General features: G+C 43.8%; 1 protein-coding gene across 1 annotated transcript in view; it reads right to left on the reverse strand.

The window, feature by feature from the left end:
- The window catches only part of LOC147621186 (uncharacterized), a 130,967-nt gene that overhangs the window by 60,307 nt on the left and 50,714 nt on the right, over positions 1–19,946 (reverse strand). The window contains exons 6-9 of the mRNA XM_086823913.1: positions 17,070–17,172; positions 16,845–16,959; positions 16,419–16,537; positions 16,171–16,330 (exon numbers count right to left, since the gene is read on the reverse strand). Of these exons, the coding sequence (XP_086680039.1) occupies positions 16,171–16,330; positions 16,419–16,537; positions 16,845–16,959; positions 17,070–17,172 (497 nt within the window). The remainder of the gene's footprint in view (positions 1–16,170; positions 16,331–16,418; positions 16,538–16,844; positions 16,960–17,069; positions 17,173–19,946) is intronic.

A 19,946-nucleotide genomic window follows, 5' to 3' on the forward strand; every position in this document is an offset into this window, starting at 1 on the left:
CAAAGAGAGAGCAAGAAAGTGTGTGGTAGATCACAAATGCCAATCAACTCTTGCATGTGAGTCACATCCATATAATATCCAAGTACAAAAGTTGAATGGATAGAGTGTCCTTTCACAGTTGATATCCAAGGGAAAAAACCACATGGAAAAAGTGCCCTTGGTTAAGCCTTGTTCACACGTAGCACTACTATAAGTGAGCATATACCTACAAATCCCCCCTATAGTGTAATTGTGAACCTATACAAGGTAGCAGATCACTCTCTGTATGAGAGTAAGCCCAAAGCTTTGCGGAAAGCTTCAAACTTCTCTCGAACAGATCTGCAACATTATCCTACATAGGGCAGTAAGATAAACTGATCTCCCCTCCATGTAATCTCTCTCTGACATAGTGATAGTGAATCTCAATGTGCTTGGTTCGTGCATGAAATACAGGATTCCATGCCACGGCTATCAGTGAGAATGATGGTGGGTGTCTGCTGACACTCACGAAGATTAGCCAGTAATCTCCTTAACCATACACGATCTATTGTAGTTGTGAAGACTAGCCTGTACTCAGCTCTGCAAGTAGATGTGGCAATAGTGGGTTGCTTTTTGCTCAACCAAGATATGCATGAACTACCAAGGAAAAAACAATTTCCACTAGTGGATTGCTTGGTATCATAATCACCAGCCCAATCTGAATCACTGTATGCATAAAGCTGCAAGAGCTGCCCTCCCTCGGATAGAGCAAACCAAGATCCATGGTACCCTAAAGATAATGGAAAATGTGTTTGACTGCTTGCCAATGCTTTGTGACTGGGCTGTACATAAATTTGCTCAACAGAGAAACCCCAAAAGTTATGTCAGGCCTCATGTTACACAAGTAAAGGAGGCATCCTACTACCTAGCTGCTGTAAATGCCGGCCTCAAAAGGCTCACCAATATCATGCTGGTTCTATTAGAGTAGAAATTGGCTTACATTCTTCCATGTGAAACCTTTTTAGCAAACTTTTTATGTACTTAGGTTGCTGCATAACAATGCCATCATCTCTATGCATAACTGTATGCCCAGATAGTAGTGTTAAGGCCCCAAATCTAACATATCAAACTCAGCTTTCAAATCAGCCTTGAAATCTGAAATTTGTTCTTTGCTAGTCCTTGTTATGAGCATGTCATCTACATACAAGATGACTATGAGAATATCGGCACCAGTTTTCTCCACAGACAATGTGCTTTCAGCTGGACTATTCACATAACCCTGGCTAGTTAGATGAGCATGTATTTTTTCATATCAAGCTCTTGGAGCTTGCTTTAACCCATACAACGCTTTGTATAACCTGTATACTTTATGTTCCTCACCAGGAACTACAAAACCAATGGGCTGATTTACATATACTTCCTCCTATAAATCCCCATTTAAGAATGTAGTTTTGATGTCCAATAGATGCACTTTCCATCCTTTATGTGCAGCCAATGCAATCACTGATTGGATTTTAGTCATCCTCGAAGTAGGAGCAAAAAGCTCCTCATAATCTATTCCCTTTATCTGAGAATAGCCTATAAGTCTTGCTTTGTACCTGTCAACGGTGCCATCAAACTTCCTTTTGACTTTGTACACCCACTTTGTTCCAATGACATTCTTGCCTTTCGGTGAGTCCACAAGATCCCAAGTATTGTTCTTCATGATAGAAGAGATTTCATCCTGCATGGCTTGCACCTAGTGCTCATTCTCCTATGCTTCTTCATAAGAAGAAGGCTCTTCTTAATCAAAGAGAGCACCCATGGCTAATGCAGACTCCCAATGATACATATTCAATGCATGGTTGGAACTACCCCTTGTTCTAAGGGTCAATGGAGCTTTGCTCTTCCCTGACAAGATCTTCAACTTCTTCCATAGAAGGGGGCTGAATTGCTGGCTGTTCCACGTGTTCTACATGAAGATTTTCCTGGGTAAGGGCTGGCTTTTATAGAGGTTGTATAAGGACTGAACTGAATTTTTAGCAAATACCACATCTCTACTGACAAAAATCCAATATGTTGTTGGATTATAAAGACGGAATCCTTTGCTCTCATTGTTGTAACCCACAAAAATACATTTTATTGCTTTATCATCGAGCTTTGTTCTGAGTTGTTCTGACACATGTGCATATGCCAAACACCCAAATGTACGCATATAATCCACTTTTGGCTTTCGGCTATACCAAGCCTCAAATGGTGTTAGGTCTTCAAAGCTTTCGTTGGACACCTATTCAACACACGAGTTGCACACATTATAGCTTCCATCCAAAAATTGTGAGGCAACTTCTGTGCTTTCACCATGCATCTTGCCATCTCCATGAGAGATCTAATTTCCCTCTCAACTACACCATTTTGTTGTGGTGTATAAGGCAAAGTACATTGGTGTTTGATGCCCTTTTTGAGCATATAGTCCTTGAATGCATTTGACATGTATTCTCCGCCTCTATCTAAGCGGAGCGTTTGGACTTTACATCCACACATATCTTCAGCCATTGCTACAAAGTGTCGAGAGCATGTAAACACCTCTGCTTTCATTTTCAAGGGGTAAACCCAAGAAAACCTTGAGTAGTCATCAATGAATGTGGCAAAATAAAGATGCCCCCCTATGGATGGTGTCCGCATTGGACCAGATACATCACTGTGTATAAGCTATAATTTATTTTCAGCTCTAATAGCTCCATCCCTGGGCAATGGTTTACGATGCATCTTTCCCAAAATACACCCCTCACATACATGTCTTGCTGGAGACTTAAGAGGCGGCATATTATCAACCATATGATGCTTCTGCAAAAGCATCAAACTCCGAAAGTTTACATGCCCAAAACGAGCATGCCAAAGCTCTGCATCATGCATAGCAGGAGTGTGGGCAGCCACTGTATGTGCATCATAAGTACGCTTGTCATAGCTGTCCAGCTATGACAAGCCATTGTATCGTGTTTCGGAAGTGACTATCGCATAACCCTTTGATAGGTCTTTCACCAAACACTTCCCATCTTCAAATTCAACCTTTAAACCTTGGTCGTTTATAGATGAGATGGAGAGAAGATTTTTCTTTATATACAACATTTTTTTCATACATATATTTGCACCATTGGCTGCAACAAGTATGACATTGCCAATTCCCTTTACTAGATAAGTGGTATGAATCTGCACATCATACAGTGCAGCCATTAGGAGCATAAACTAAATGTTGAAATACATCTTTGCATGAAGTGATGTGGCTCGAAGCACCACTATCAAAATACCGGATGCAATGCAAGACATATCATTCTCTGAAGCACTTGGTGTGTCACTAGTGCACATGACCAAAAAAGTATACTCTTCCTGAATTACATTAGCTGATTGCTTTGCTTTGTCATCAGAAGAGTCTGCTACTACATTGCCTGCATCTTTCTTCTTCTCTCTCCACTCTGTCCCCGGGGCTGCACTAAAGGGGAAAGAGAAGATCATCGCGCCATTATCTGGCGTAGAGGGCTTTGGAGTGGTGAAAAACCACACATACCTGAACAGGGTCTACTGTCTCCTCAAACATGTCGGTCCCTTCCGTCGACAGACATCAGAAGAAACTATAGTCCACATGTTGTCCCAGGATCCTGGGGGCTCTGGTGGGAGAGCCCTCACCGTGGAGGCTGCAATGGTCATCTCTACCGACTCAGAAAATCGGTGAATCAAGCGATGGACGGATCCCACCGGCTGCCTCTGCTCCGAGTCAAGGGCTGCTGGGGGGCGACGAGAGTGCTCTGGAGAGGCGGATGGGGAGGGAGGGAGGGCTCGGATGATAAAGGCGGGGCGGAGTGAACTGCGGTGGGTAAAGTCGGTGTCGAGGCTAGGAGAGGAGGGGGAGGCGGCAAGGGAGGGCGGAGGGGCAGAAAGGCCGAGGACGGCGGGTGCTGATGTGAGGACCATCGGAGAGGAAAGCTACGGGGAGGGGCCCGCCGGGGGATCAGAGAGGCCGGCCAGCCTCTTAGAACACTGGGGGTCGGAGGGGGAATCTCGACGAGGGATTGGTTGCCATATTGGTGGGGCCGGAGGGGCCTGCTCCGAGACTCGAGAGGGCTCGTCACCAATGGGAAAATACTGAGATAAATGCTCATAACGGTTCTCTGACAGAACCGAATCCTCTTGAGATCTGCCAGCCTGACACGCGCGGCCACGGCGCTTGGCTCTAGTGGTTGTCTGGCGTCCTAGGTGCAAGCCAACCGTCTGCCACTCGCTTGCAGCTGGGTCATCAGTAGTCGGGGCCTGGTGCTTCGGAGAAGGAAATGCAAGCAACGGCGGCCTAGGTCAGGGATGACGGAGCGGTTGCCATGGAGTCCTCCTTAGGGTGAAGACCAAAATCACGGGAGGGGAGAAAGGAGAGAGGCTGTTATATGTACATTATGTGTGCTATGTTATATACACATTATGTGTGCATATACTAGGAGGCTAACCCACATTAGGCTTGTGAGCATGGGAGCATGGGAACAAGCTCTAGTGGAGCATGGGTTAGGACTAACCTTAAGGTTTAAGGTTAGGGTCAGGCATCCAAGGGTCACACATGAGGAATGGAAAGTCAAGAGTCACTTGAGGGCCCTCCTATATAATAGGGGCATGGGGCACACTCAAGGGAGCTTGGGGGGCTTGGAGGTTTGGGCTCCATGAGGCCAAGGCTATGCTATGGTCTCTTGTGTAGAGGTCCATATCTACTCACCTACCATTTCACACTATAGCTACATGCTATTGGATTGTGTTATACCTCTTGATGGTATGGGACATCAAGGTAGAGGTATGATGTATTTCATTCATTATTCATGTGTGCATCCCTTGGGCTCGGGGGTGGTTGGGTGGTTGAGTTTATGCCTGATTTATGCATGTTTTATGCATAACAATTATCTAGAGAGATCTTAGGGTTTTAACAGTGGTATCAGAGCAATCTCTATTTAATTGTTGATTTTTTTTAGTAAATTTTAATATTTACTAATAAAATGTTATCTTTTGTTGATTTGTGTTGATGAAATGCACATGGATCATCGTTATGGTGATTGGAACGTGTGGTACTTCAATTCAATGGACGAATCGACGTTGCGGGGGAATACCGTGAGTTAATGCTATTTTTCCCTATTTTTTATGGTTAAAATCGAGCATTAATGGATTTTTTTTCAAAAATACCATAAAGTTTATGGTGGATATTTTTGAGAGGATGGATTCCCTGAATTTCTAGAATTTTTAGAAATTTTTTCCTAATTTTTTAGGAATTTTTTGAGCATTTTTTTGATTAAAAATGTATTTTTATACATTTTTTGCGGGTTTTTTCCGCGGGAATGCGATCAAATTTCTGTCAATTTGCTACTGAAATTCAGTAGGGGACAGCGTGTTGATGCATAAATTGCTCTCCCGTGTGCGTGGGGTCCTCTCCGCCTCTCAAATCTGATTTTTCTTTCTCTTTTCCGGGTGAAAATTCTATTAAAAATGAATTTTTTAAACATTAATCATAATTAATGTTAATTATGATTAAGGATTTAATTAAAAAAGCTTAATTAATCATTAAGCTAATCTCTGATTAGCAGAGAAGGGAGAGGAAAGAGAATGGAAGAGATTGGAGGAGAGGAGGAAAGGGAGGAGAGAGGGGAGAAGAGAGAAATTATACTCTCTATCTCTCTCTCTGTCATGCGCAGGCGACGGGAGGGGGGGGGCTGCGCTGCAGCCGGCGAAAAAAATCGCCCCCCCCCCCCTAAAAAAATCAAAAGGCTAAAAGCCTTAATAAAACATATATTCATTTTTTTTAAAAAAATGAGTTTTTTTTATTTAAAAAAAAAAGGCTTTTGAATTTATTTCAAGGAAAAAGCTTGGGAAAAAGCCTGGAAGTTTCTGAAAATTACTGGATTTGAGTAAAAAATCTCAGAAAAAATCCTGAAAATTTCTTATTGAAAAATATTGGCTTTTCAACTTCCGGAAAACCTTTGGCTTTCCGTTTTCCCAAAACCTTTTGGCTTTCCGAATTCCGGAAAAACTTTTGACCTTCCGTATTCCGGAAACCTTTGACCTTTCACATTCCGAATTTTTTTGGTCTTTTCATTTTCCCAAAACTTTTGGCTTTCCGTATTCCGGGAAAACCGTTGGAATTCCGAAATTTTTTGACCGTTCGTATTCTAAATGCGTTCGGGGTTGATTAAAAATTTCAAAAAATTCATGAAAATTAGTGGAAAATTAGACAAAGGTTATTTTAAATTTTGGAAAATGTGGGGTTGGTGTTTGGCATGTGGTGTGTCCATTCGGGCGCCCGTGACCATTCAAATTCCTTTAAAAATATATTTTTTGACCCAGAAAATTAGAAAAATCCATTAAAATTGAAAATTTTCATTGGATTTGAGAATTGTCGGGCGGAATTGGAAATTTCGTGAACGATGGGATTCTTAGGGAAAATTAGGAATATTCTAGATATTATATTTAGAAATCCTAGAAATTGATATTTTTAAAATATCAATGGTATTTTGGCAAATTAAATTGCTAAAAATTTTCTGGAAAAATATAGGTTTGGAATGCCATGAGATAGGTTTGGTGGAATTCAAAATTATTATATTTTGAGGCCCTATAAATTTGGGAAAATTAGAAAAAAATCATGATAATTTTTTTTCTCGAGAATTTAATATTTTCGAGGGTTATTTAATGTTGAAGTACGTTTTCTCGTGCTGACATTAGATAGATGCGTGTTATTCGCATATTATTAATACGATTATACCTCGTATTAATGGATATTTATGTTTGGATTAATTCTAAACGATGTATTCATGATTTTTGACCATTGTTTAGCCATTCTTTTTGGACATGTTCCTTAATTTGGCTATAATTTTCGTTCAAAGTGTGTTTCACCTTTGACACTTTTCCATGATAATTTATTTTGCACTTATTAAAGTGTGGATTGTGCTTAATTTCTTAAGCCTAAGACAAAGTCTATCATGGATTAGTTGATCGGTTTGTTTTGGTGGATTTCTATTGGATGTTTTCCAAGTTTTACAAGGACTCATCAGGTTTTGCCTAGATCACTTGTGTCTAGGGGTTTTTCTTATTGAGTGCTACACACGTGTTTCACTTTCTTACTTTGGAGTTTTATTTGAACAATATAACGTTCATATACTCCGGATTGATGAGTTGGCCACCAATTTAAATGCTTCTTTTGGCATGATTTATGTCCATTAGATGGTATGCATTGATTTTTATGATCAACTATGGTTTTTATGGATTTAAGGAGCTTCTATGCTTTTATCCATGCTTTTATAAGGATCTTTTGATCTTTTGAATAATTACATGTGCTTTGAAGGTAGCATTTGCCTTCGTTTTTTGCACGTAATTTTGGAGTATATTTCTTGTACTCTTGTATATATTCCAACTCGGATACCTAGTTACTTATATATCTAGGTGAGTTATTTTTCTACCCTAACTTTATTGTGTTTTGGGTAGTTATCATTAGAAAGGCGCCAATAATTCAATTTCTTTTCTAATGATGTACTCAGAAGGATTTATTCCTTGATGTAGTCTCAAGTATATAGAGACAGGTTTAGTATGTGAAAGTCTGGATAAGGCCATCTTATTCCTTTTATACAGGATTTTATTCATATTTCCTAGACGGCATACTAAGGAGTTTCAAATTGTTAAGATATGTATGAGTGGTATCATGGTGGTATGGGACGCTAGGGATCCCTCACATATATTATCTTATGGGATAATTTGGGCTCAAGATTGTTGCTTTGCTTACATCACTTAGCATGTTGAACTCAACATTCAAAGACAATCTTATTTTCTAAATTCACTAGAAGTTATAGTGTGGGCATTCTTTAGATAAACTTCTTTTATCTATAACCTGCATGTTTTGATGAGGGTAATCTCGTCGGCATTTTCACTTGTTGAAATCTCTTTCTTTAGAGTTCAAACAAGTTTATCTTGTTGTGTTCGGATAAGGAAATTTGGATTCTTCCTTTGTTGGCATTTCTTTCTTTAGTTCCGTACTTTAGGTGATTTACACAATCAACCTGATAGGTTTACGGATGGACATATGTGTCTCATCGAGACGTTGATGATTCTTTATGTTGATATGGATAACTCGAGACGTTGAGTATTCCATATGCAGATGTGGGTATGTCGGGGCACCGATGAATCCCTGGTTTCTGTTGTTATAATGCCATGTTTTCCTACTTTATTCCGAATGGTTTACAACGAGGAAGTTACTTTGAATGTGAATTGTTCTGATCATCCGCAGTAGTCTGATGGGCAAACAGAGTGTATGAATCAGATTGTAGAGTATATGCTTCATGTATATGTCTCTAGAAAATCATCATATTGGAAAAAACATCTTCTAATGATGGAATTTGCCTATAACAGTTCTAAATTTACGGCTATCATTTTTTAGTCCGTGCATACTTATGTATGGGTATCAACCCAGGGCACCTATTGATGTCAGTCTTAAGGACATCGAGCTTGATGCATCGAGGGATTTCTTGCGAGATATGTAGGAAATTCTGACCGAAGCTCGGGATTCTATCAGGAGTGCTCATGATAGGGCACGGTTTTATGCTGATAGGGGACGCTCATCTCGGTCTTTTGAACCAAGAGCGTTGGTTTATTTTAATGTTCTTAAAGATTCTCAGACTTTGTCAATGGAAAATTGCTCGAATTTATCTCCTAGATATTGTGGTCCATTTCGAGTTATATATCGAATTGGCACGGTTGCGTACGAACTAAAACTACCTCCAATTGTTAGAGTTCATCCAGTCTTTCATATCGATAGATTGAAAGGGAAACTGGGAGGTGAGGATGACACAGTTACTCCTCAAGAACTCATTGAAGTCGATGAATTATCCTATGTTCCACATGAACCTGATAAGGTACTTGAATTCAGGGAAAGGAAACTTTGTAGTTGACTAATCCCTGAGGTTAAAATAAGGTGGAAAGATAGGGAAATTGAGGATTCGACTTGGGAGTTGGTTGAGATTGTTCAGCGCAGTTCTCCTTCTTTTCATTGCAAGAGTGCAATGTTTTGAGAGAGGGGAAGTATGTTATATGTACATTATGTGTGCTATGTTATATACACATTATGTGTGCATATACTAGGAGGCTAACCCACATTAGGCTTGTGAGCATGGGAGCATGGGAACAAGCTCTAGTGGAGCATGGGTTAGGACTAACCTTAAGGTTTAAGGTTAGGGTCAGGCATCCAAGGGTCACACATGAGGAATGGAAAGTCAAGAGTCACTTGAGGGCCCTCCTATATAATAGGGGCATGGGGCACACTCAAGGGAGCTTGGGGGGCTTGGAGGTTTGGGCTCCATGAGGCCAAGGCTATGCTATGGTCTCTTGTGTAGAGGTCCATATCTACTCACCTACCATTTCACACTATAGCTACATGCTATTGGATTGTGTTATACCTCTTGATGGTATGGGACATCAAGGTAGAGGTATGATGTATTTCATTCATTATTCATGTGTGCATCCCTTGGGCTCGGGGGTGGTTGGGTGGTTGAGTTTATGCCTGATTTATGCATGTTTTATGCATAACAATTATCTAGAGAGATCTTAGGGTTTTAACAGAGGCGGAGAAACAAACAGGAGGACGGAAAAAAAAGGGGGGGGGGGATGAGGCAGGTGCACCGAGGGAAGAGGGGGGGGTGGGCGAGGCAAGGCGGAGGAGAGAGAGGTGGGAGACGGGGGGCGGTCTAGGCGAACAACGCATGGGGAGGAGTGGAGTGGGGGGTGGGCAAAGGAGCGAACAGGGGGGCGGCACACCGGCCCAGCTTTACTACATTGGGTGCCATGTTGCAGCGTCCTATGCAGGATATTTTAGGGTGATATGAGAGCTGGACACTTTTTGTTTTGGGATCAGATCTAACATTTCAGCTCTTACTATTTTCTTTGATTTTTATTTTTAGTACCCATGATGATGTATTTCATGGACATGATGTAACCTTTTAGTCTGATAGGTCATTTGGGCCTTTTGTTGACGTTAATACAACTTTCTTTCTTCTTTCCCCTCGACAAAAGTGTTCCCTACTCTCTCTCTTTGACATATGTGCTCCCCCACTTTCTTTCCTCGATAAAAGTGTTCCCTACTCTCTCGCTTGCCACCCGCTTCGCTTCTCTCTTCCCACCCGCCTTCTCTCTCTTCGCCCCCTTTCTCTTCGCTTCTCTCTCTCTCTCTCTGCCTGCATTTGGCCCGCCTGCACCTCTGCGCCCCCTTTCCCTTCCCACCCGCTTCGCTTCTCTCTTCCCACCCACCTCTCTCTCTTCGCCCCCTTTCTCTTCGCTTCTCTCTCTCTCTGCCTGCATTTCGCCCGCCTGCCACCCGCTTCGCTTCTCTCTTCCCACCCGCCTTCTCTCTCTTCGCCCCCTTTCTCTTCGCCAAGCAAGCAAGCTAAAGGTAGAGAAATGAGTAGCTTTTTGTGATACATATGCTTAGTTCCATGACTGCAGATGCACAAAATCCTCGAGATGTATGGTATGTAGATTTAGGTGCTTCTAACTACATGACCAATCATGTTATAGAGATATGTTAATTTAGGTACTTCTAACCACATGACCAATCATCTTTTATGATATATATGCTTAGTTCCACGACAACTGCAGATGCACAGAATCATAGAGATGTATGGTATGTTGATTTAGGTGCTTCTAACCACATGACTAGTCATGGTGGTGAGTAGTTTAGAGATATGTAAAAAATGAAAAAACCAAGGATGTGAAAATTGGTGATAATGAGATATGTTTTTTTTAACGAAAATTGAGGGTATGTGGAAAAAGGCGATGATACTATTCTCTCTCTCTCTCTGCCTGCATTTCGCCTGCACCTCTGCGCCCCCTTTCCCTTCCCACCCGCTTCGCTTCTCTCTTCCACCCCGCCTTCTCTCTCTTCGCCCCCTTTCTCTTCGCTTCTCTCTCTCTCTGCCTGCATTTCGCCCGCCTGCCCCCCTTTCAACACCCACCCTTGCTCAGGCCCCCAAGGCAGCAACGTAACTCTCCCCTGCACCTGTAGTTGAGCATCTTGTAGGTCGCATTTTCTAAGTCTCCCCCAAAGGGGAGAGGGTACCCTTGAGGGGGGACTCGTTCCACCAACAGCCCTCTCCTTTATCAGCAGCAACACATGGAAAGTAAGAAGTCTTTTGCCTCAGTCACCGCTTCACGATTACCGCCCATTCCTCCACCCGTGAGCAAGCCGACACCATGGGAAGCCTACCTCATGCAAGAACTGAAGAAACTCCAAGGAGAATTAGCAGCACTGAAACACGAGACTATCAAGAAAGATGAACAAATCAACGAACTGAAAGTGCAAGTGCAAGCCATGAAGACGAAGCAAGAGGAAGCACGAGAAGGACCCATACCTAAAACACTACAAACAGAAACGACAAAACATGTTTCAAAGGTAAATTCAGTTAACTCACAAGATTTTGTTAAAGAAGTCATATCAGCGGCGGTCAAAGAAAAGGAACGAATGGAAAGTAACAAAAAGGTAATCAGAGTTGGTGGTCTTCCTCAAGGCTGGGATAGGGCAGACATAGCTCAAGAGCTTCGAGAAGACTACATATTAGATACAGATGTACTTACAGCACAACTGAGCAAAGTAGTCCCCTTCGTGGACTTAGGAGACCCTATCTCTATTATAGTAAAGGGTACACAGGCAAAAGTCTCCTATATGGACAACAATGAGAAAATAGCAGTGATGAAGCAAACAAGGTCTCTCCAAGGAACAAAGGTATGGATAGCTGATGAACTCACCCCACTACAACTCAAGAACAGATCGGCAGAGCTGAATAAAGTTAAAGAAGCAAGAAAGAATGGCAAATGGGCAATATACAGAGGAGGACAAGCAATCATTAAAGAATTCCGTACCCCACCCCCCTCAAGAACAAATCCATCCATGGATGAAATATAGCTATTTTTATTTTGAACCTCAATTTCGAACTAGATGCAATAGAACCCATTGTAATTTAAACTCTTAAGAGTCTTAAGAGTTTATTTTGAGTTATTTTTTTTTTCAGTTTTATGCCTCTTTGGCATCGATACCCAGAGTGGAATGTAATGGGATGTACTTGATCTGTCCCATAGGTCGGATTCGGCCTCCCGTGGACGTTAATATAACTTTCTTTCTTTCTTTCTTTCTTTCTCTTGTCGACACCCCTCCTCTCTTCGACAAAAGTTCTCCTCTCTCTCTCTCTCTCTCTCTCTCTCTGTGTGGCAAACGCACATCCACCTTTCTCTTCTCACAAAAGTGGCACCTATCCTCCTCTCTTTAAAAACAACTACACAATCAGCCTCCACTCCAACAGCCACCACACCCCGTTGCTTTTCTGCAACCAAACCACACGTGGGGCCCCTTCCTGGCTGCCTCCTTGCTTACCACACTCTTACCTCTACATGACCGTCATCATCACCATCACCATCATCCTTGCCCCTTTCATCGCCAATGTCATAATCGCTGCAAACTCGACTGCATATCCGCTCATCTTCCTCACCATCCATGCCCTCTTGGGCGATTGGACTGCTCCTTTGCCATAATTTCCTGCATGCCACAATCACAAGGCAATATCACGCACACCATCGTCGTCAGACTGAACACCTCCCTGCACTGCCATCAATGTTTCCCGCCATCGTCAGCATCCCACCCGGACGTGTCCAACAGCTGCCATTGGCACCTTCAGCCGTTCAAACTCTCATCGCCATCGGTGCACCCCCCCACCCACCCCCCCCTCCCCGGGGGTTCGTTTTCCTCACCGACAACAGGAAGTTCGACAACATCCTTCGCCACCAACTAATTTTTCATCAACTTCTGCGCCCCACTTCACCTATCCTGCATCTCTAACATGGCCCAAACACCCACATCCACCTCTGCTCCCGCTCCCACCCTCACTCCTCCATCTTCGTCTCCCATGCCGCCCTCAGTGCTGCCACTACGACCGATGCACCACCTTTGGTGGCCACACGCAGGACACTCCCCCAGGCCACTCCTGCTTTGTCTGGCTTAGCTCCCCTATGTCCTCCTCCACTTCCACTTCTGCCTTGGGCTCTGCTGAAGATGATCCACCTTATGCACCTGTCCCCACTTCTCGGACCATCACCCATTCAGCATCTTCCTCCCGGTTGTCCACAGCTTTTCAGATAGCTCCCTCTTCTGGCTCCAATCACTATAGCTTTCTCATCTATCTCCAAGAGCCATCCTCTCAGTCATGGCCTTCACTCTCCACCCTCTTCACCCTCACAGATCTTTCCACCTTGGGTCTCACTAACCTTTGCTTCTTTGGATCCTATGACACCCCTGACACTGACATCTACTCTTCCCTCCCCTGCGACTTTCCCTTTTTTGGACCACATCTCTGCTTTTGTATCTCAACTCTGGAGCTCTCTGTCATCATCCGCCCCACACACCCATCTGCCCTTGGTGTTTGCTCTTCTATCCTACACATGGGACTGCCTCTTACCCAGGTAAGCATGCACATCACTAATCTCCTCACACATAACCCCTCTTCACCCCAAACCTTTCGCATTCACCACCTTTATTCCCTCTTACATTATTAATTCCTCTTCTGTGAGCCACCTCAGCCACCATGCCCTCTCCAATCCGCCTCTGCCACCGAAGCTGTTTTATCTCTGCACTATTCGCCCATATCCCTTTGCACACCTTCTCCATGACACCATTCGTACCAAGTGGCGGCATTTCCATGCTCAGTACCGCAATCCCAATGGCTCTTAGTTCTTCTTGCCAAGCGCCCGATTCCTCACCTGCCTTCTCCACAGCACTTCCTCAACACTCCCCGTGCATCTCCTTGCTGGTACTTCCACAACCCGTTGACATCGCCCCTGGGTATTTTGGGGCCCCTATCTTCCTCATTCGCAATTTCAATCAGCCACAACCGGTTTCTCACGCACCACACCCGGCATGCCCCGTCTTTCCGGCACAAGGACCCCTGTCATCACTTTTGGTGTTTTCTCGCCTGCCGATACAACCTCCAGAGCCTTTGCTTCTTGGCTCTCCAGCCCGCAGATGCCACACTCTACCCTTTATGCGTGTCCACCACGACCTCCATGCTCCATCTCTACCCCCATTCATTCCGCCCTCCACCCCACCACACCCACCACAGTCCACCACAACTTCCATTCCATCCCCGCCCAACCACACACCCACACCACCTACCACCACCTTTGGGCCCCTGTCATCTCCGCCCTCCACCAATGCTTCGCTTGCTACATCCAGCCCATCCAAAGCCCCTAAAATGTCTGCAAGTCCTCATTTTGTTCATCCCCAAGGTTTCCCCTCTCTCCAATCAGGCCACCTCCCCTTCGTCCTCACCAGGATCCCCATCTCGTGGTCGTCGTAAAAGTGCATCCCAGTTTGCCGATGCCAGTCTCGATCCACTATGGGGCATTCTTCCCTTCACTTGGCTTCCCAATACTCCACATCTTGCTCGGCCACCTCGTGCTGGACACTTCATACGAGCCTTAGATGAGATATCTTGGGATATTAGGATGCACTCTGAATACCTCACGGACTACTTGTTGCTCCTCTCCCAGGAATCATAATGCCTACAGCGAGCTCATGATCAGGTCACATCTACTGCCGAGAAACATCAAGCCACCTCCCTCACTGTTCTCCAAATGGAAATACTCCAAGAGTCACCTGCAAATAGGAGGTCACCACACTGTAGCAACAACTCTCCTAGGCACATACCACTGTGCTCGATCAAATTACTGAGCTGCAGACTGAGCTCACAGCGTCCCAGAACTGGATTTCCTCCCTTGAGACGAACATCGCTGATCTTCCCACACCTCCGTTACTAGGTGACCCAGTTCAATGCCGTCTGTCACACTCTTAGGTCTGCTCCTGCCAGCCTCTTCACCCCTTTCAATGCCGTCTGTCACACTCTCCCTTGCCAGGCACAACTCTGAGTGGCAGCACCACCTCCCACAGATTCCTGCTGCACATTCAGGCACACCCACTACTTCTACAAGACGCTAGTGCAGTCACTTGCATCTCATTTTCTGCAGTATTAGTTTTGTTCTTTTTTGGGACTATCTTCATCCTCCTTGTAAATACCATTATTACATGAAATTTTCTTTTTCTCATTTCACGTTCAGTTTTTCCACATTTTGTAAACATACTTTATCTCCATGCCGGGCCTGCAGTGGCCTCTTCTACCTTCTCCAATGGATTGGCTTGTGGTGGGCCTCTCCTTCCTCCTCGACAACATCTTGTCAGTTTCATGCACCAAGATGGTGAATCAATCGGTGGTGAGTGACCTATAGCCCGTCAGATTGCCCGCTGTCCAGTTGACAAGCATCCAGCCGACAAGTGTCCAACTGACAAGTGCCACTCGTTCAGCCGGCAAGCATGACAAGTGGCACTCCAAGCCGATGAATCATTGATGGAAGTACTTACCTACCACCAACCTCTTCATCGGCTATGTGCACTCCATGGCATTTAGTAGGTCTATCTCTTACCTTGGAGGACCACCATTTGCATACTGTCAGCAAAGGTGGTGCGCCCCCTAATATTGGCAATCAATAGTAGCTTGCACCGGAATCACACTCCTCATACAATGATGTGCCCCTACTATTGGCAATTAGTGGTAGGTTGCACTGGAATCACACTCCTCATTCAATGCCAGGGCACTTAATGGGCCAAACAGTGAACCTACTTACTGTGGTTGGACCACTTGCATAAATGAGCAATCTTGGGACTCCCAAGACCAATCAATTTTGGTGAATCAATGCAATTGTTCTTGTTCTTCATTTGTCTGTGTAATGCATGTATGTCTCTTATCTTCAAGTGTTCTATTGAAGTGTCATCTTGCCAATTGCTGGTTGTCACTGTCTCTTGGGTGCACGTCAAGCATAGTGTCTTGTCAAGAGTTGTGTAACATGTAGTGGAGTGGGGCAGTGTAGCCGCACGTCTCCCTAGCCAAGTAGAAATTCTTGGAAGTATACTTCCACAGAGTGAACCTGTGACACAGTCCCGTGTCACAACCCTAGCATGCCGGACAGTAAGGTCTGAGAGAGAAAGAGAGAGAGAGAGAGAGAGAGAGAGAGAGAGAGAGAGACTATATTTTGTAATTTTTATAGATAAGATAACTTGTTCTGCAAGAGGTGCCAAAGATGGGAAGTCTGAAATGCGGAAATGCAGAAATGAGGAGTTCTTGGGTCTAAAGGTTATAGTACCATAGCATGTGCCGCGTCTCCAATCAGTACAACATTGCCATCGTGAAAGCGTGATAGCATTACTGCTCCTCCAAATGAAATGGCTGGTTGCTTTAGAAAGTCCTCTGGGAAATTTGGGTTCTCCTTCAGCAGCAATTCAAAAACTTCTGGAGCATTGTCCCTGCACTAACAAGAAAGAAATAAAACTGCAGCTTTCTATGCATACATGCACAAAAAATGTCTTAGCTAATAACCACGATAAAAATCACCTGAAAATCCTTTCCACTTCCAAAGGTGACTCTGCTTTCACAAGCTTTTCGTTCTGACTACCGCCCCAAAAGCTTCCATCAAATACATTTACAAGTAACATATTGAGTGCTGGCCAGCTCTGTGTATACAAAAAAAGAAGTGCTGTGAAATAAGATGAGGCAACAAGATCAGATATGGATCATTTAATTTGCCAACCAAAATAATTTGTAGAGGCTTTACAGACGCAACCCCAGACGTGAAAAGGAAAAATCTCACCCACCCGTCCCTCATGGGTGGGTAATCTCCCTGTCCAGTCCCCCAGACAACCAATGGGCTGGGGATCTGTCTTTACAAACTTTTGCTCTGTAATTTGACAGAGACAATTGACTTAAGGAAAACTTCCAGATATCATTGTCATGTGTGTCTTGCATAGAGAAAGAATGTACTTGCACACGGTCTTGATCCTTGAACAGAGGAGAAGCTCTTGCAAGTGCAGGATTGATGTAAAAGGTTTTGTAGGATGCAGGATGTTTAACAAAGTCCATTTCCATGGGTGCACTCCTGGAACACATTACAAATCAGCATAATCATAATCTGTGTGCTAAACGATGATACAAACCAACTACATCCTTGAAGAGCACTTGAAACCACCTTCACAATGGCATGCTTACTGGTTGTGAAGCTTGTCTAGTCGCATAAGCTCAGATCGGACTTTGCTTGAAACACCATCTGCTCCTATAAGCAGGTCAAACTGGACGTCGAGCTTCTTATCTGCTTCACACAAAAAGGAAACTTCATTATAAAAGGTTCACCCATCTTGAAGGGATTAATGTTTGTACATTAGAAAGAGAAACCACATGGACAAAAGTAAACCTTTAGCTCACACCATGCATGATGAAGGAAGTAACCACATGGATAAAAGTAACCTTTAGCTCACACCATGCATTATAAAAGGTTCGCCCATCTTGAAGGGATTAATGTTTGTGCATTAGAAAGAGAAACCACATGGACAAAAGTAACCTTTAGCTCACACCATGCATTATAAAAGGTTCGCCCATCTTGAAGGGATTAATGTTCGTGCATTAGAAAGAGAAACCACATGGACAAAAGTAACCTTTAGCTAACACCATGCATTATAAAAGGTTCACCCATCTTGGAAGGGATTAAAGGGATTAATGTTTGTGCATTAGAAAGAGAAACCACATGGACAAAAGTAACCTTTAGCATTGTGAATAGACGCCCATAAGTCAAGATTGAACATGTGAACACCCAAACTTAAGTCTGTCATAGGCAAAATTCTCAAAAGAACAGGACATCCAAATAAAAACTTAAGTCTTTCATAGGCAAAATTCTCAAAAGAACAGGACATCCAGATACAAACTTGAGGAAATCCATGAATGCCTCCAAGTTGAGACCAACAGTAGATCATGGGGTCAAATCAAGCGTAAATTCACAAGAAACGTTTCAAGAGTTTTTTCATTTCCATGCTTAGAGGTTTTGTTTCATTAACTAAGGTGGCATCATGGTTCACCCTGATCCGGACGCTCATGATCCCGTTAACACTTGGGATCTGCTCTATTTTGAGGTCTCTAGTGAGTTAGTGCGGAAGGCTGTGGAGCAATATGTGCGACATTAGTTTGGAGGACAAAGAGATGCCATGTGGCAGAGGTCATGGCTTCGGGTTGCTTCAGCATGTCTTGTCTATGTTCCTTTTGGACATGCACCTCATTGGACCACCAACTTAGCATTATGCCATAAATTTGAATCTATTGAGATTGTAGTCACTTATCATGTTGTCAATGATGATAGCCTAACCGATAACGAGTTTCATCACAAACTCGAGAGTCTTTTATCTCATGTGGATAGACATCATGTTCTTATCCCTGTCTACTCAGATCAAAACATGTCGTCTCTCATAGAAAAAAAAACGAAGTTTCGGAAAAATGTGTAATAAAAAATAATAAGTATCAATAAATCTTTTAAAATACACGTTTAATGATTTAAAATTACATGCAACTCACTACATTGTGTATTGTAAATTAAATGAAACTTGGAAGCAATACATTTGAGTGTACTAAGCAGTGACTTGGAAATTGGAGGAAAGATAAGTGAATTGAGAAAAGAGCCATATAAGTGAAGAAGAAGAAAATACAATGGTTTCACTCTCATAAATCTGCTGTGCTTTGTTTGCGCAGCTCTAGAAGATTCATGTATTTGGGCTTTTATGGCAGCATAGTCTGATAGGTTTAGATCTGGCTTCAACCAGGATCTTCACCTTTTGGGAGGCGATAGCTATAGCCAGCCTTCGCACGGAGGACATAGCAGTTCTACTCTTGGATTTTGAGAAGACCTATAACAAGGTCGATTAGGCTTTTTTGGAGGGCACCATGCTTAGGACGGGTTTTTGACTGGATGGATTACAGGTGTCTCTGCCCCGTATTCGGCAGCTCACACTCAAATCCTCAGCCACGGGGGAGAGGTTTCCGATCTCCAAATTAGTCAGACAGGAATGCCTCCTTGCCCTTTTCCTCTTCCCCTTCATGGCGGAGGTGATGCGCAGCTTTCTCTCCACCCAGGAGACAAGATTCTCGGGTTTCCACCTCCCTATCAGACCCCAAGAGGAGCTACTTGACTCTGAGTTCACAGACAACGCAGCCACCTAACTCTCGGGAGAGGAGGGGAACCTGCAGAGATTTTCCCTTGCCATCCAGACCATCTTCTTAGCCTACAGAACGCAGATCAATTGGCATAACTCATGTGGCTTTTGGGTAGGAAGTTCAACCACCCCGGCTTGGCACCCAGTTGTGTCATTTCAGTGGATCCCCAGGGGCACCATGGTCAAATACCTCGGGTGTCAAGTTGGGATTGACATCTCACTGAGCAGCAGCTAGCCCCTCTTCTTCTGAAGCTTTTGTATTGGAGGTCACACACACTCAATATTAACACCCCATTTACATGGGGCCATGAGAGAGAGAGAGAGAGAGAGAGAGAGAGAGAGAGAGAGAGAGAGAGAAAGTTATATTAAACGTCTTCAAAAGACTTAGTGGGTCTATGAGACCAAAAGTGATACAATAGTGTCCATGTAATCTCATCATGGTACAAAAGAAAACCAAGACTAGAGCTATGAGCTGGGAATGTCAAATCCGAGCCATATGATACAAAGTGGAACCATCATCATCCATGCTTAGTTCCGTACGTCGTACGGATCTGGCCGTACGTACGAATCGTACCGTACGGTACCGTACGATCAGGTACGAATTTTGCCTGTTTCTGCCCGTTGGAAGTAGCTGTTTTCTGCCCGTTTTTTCTAGCCGTTTTCTGCCCGTTTTTTTGGTTGTTTTCCTTTCATCTCTCCTGAGTCCTTCTATAAAAGCCTCAAGGACCAAGCCTCTCCTCCATCTACTCCAAGCCTCTCCTCCACCACCCTCCATCTACTCCAAGCCTCAAGGACCAAGCCTCTACTCCAAGCCTCTCCTCCACCCTCCTCCAAGCTCCTCCAAGCTCCTTCCATCCCACTTGAGCCTCTACTCCAAGTTCTCTTCCTCCAA

The sequence above is a fragment of the Cibotium barometz genome, chromosome 30 (genome assembly GCF_041138505.1).
Source record: "Cibotium barometz isolate CiBa-2024 chromosome 30, ASM4113850v1, whole genome shotgun sequence".
NCBI classification, from domain to species: domain Eukaryota; kingdom Viridiplantae; phylum Streptophyta; class Polypodiopsida; order Cyatheales; family Cibotiaceae; genus Cibotium; species Cibotium barometz.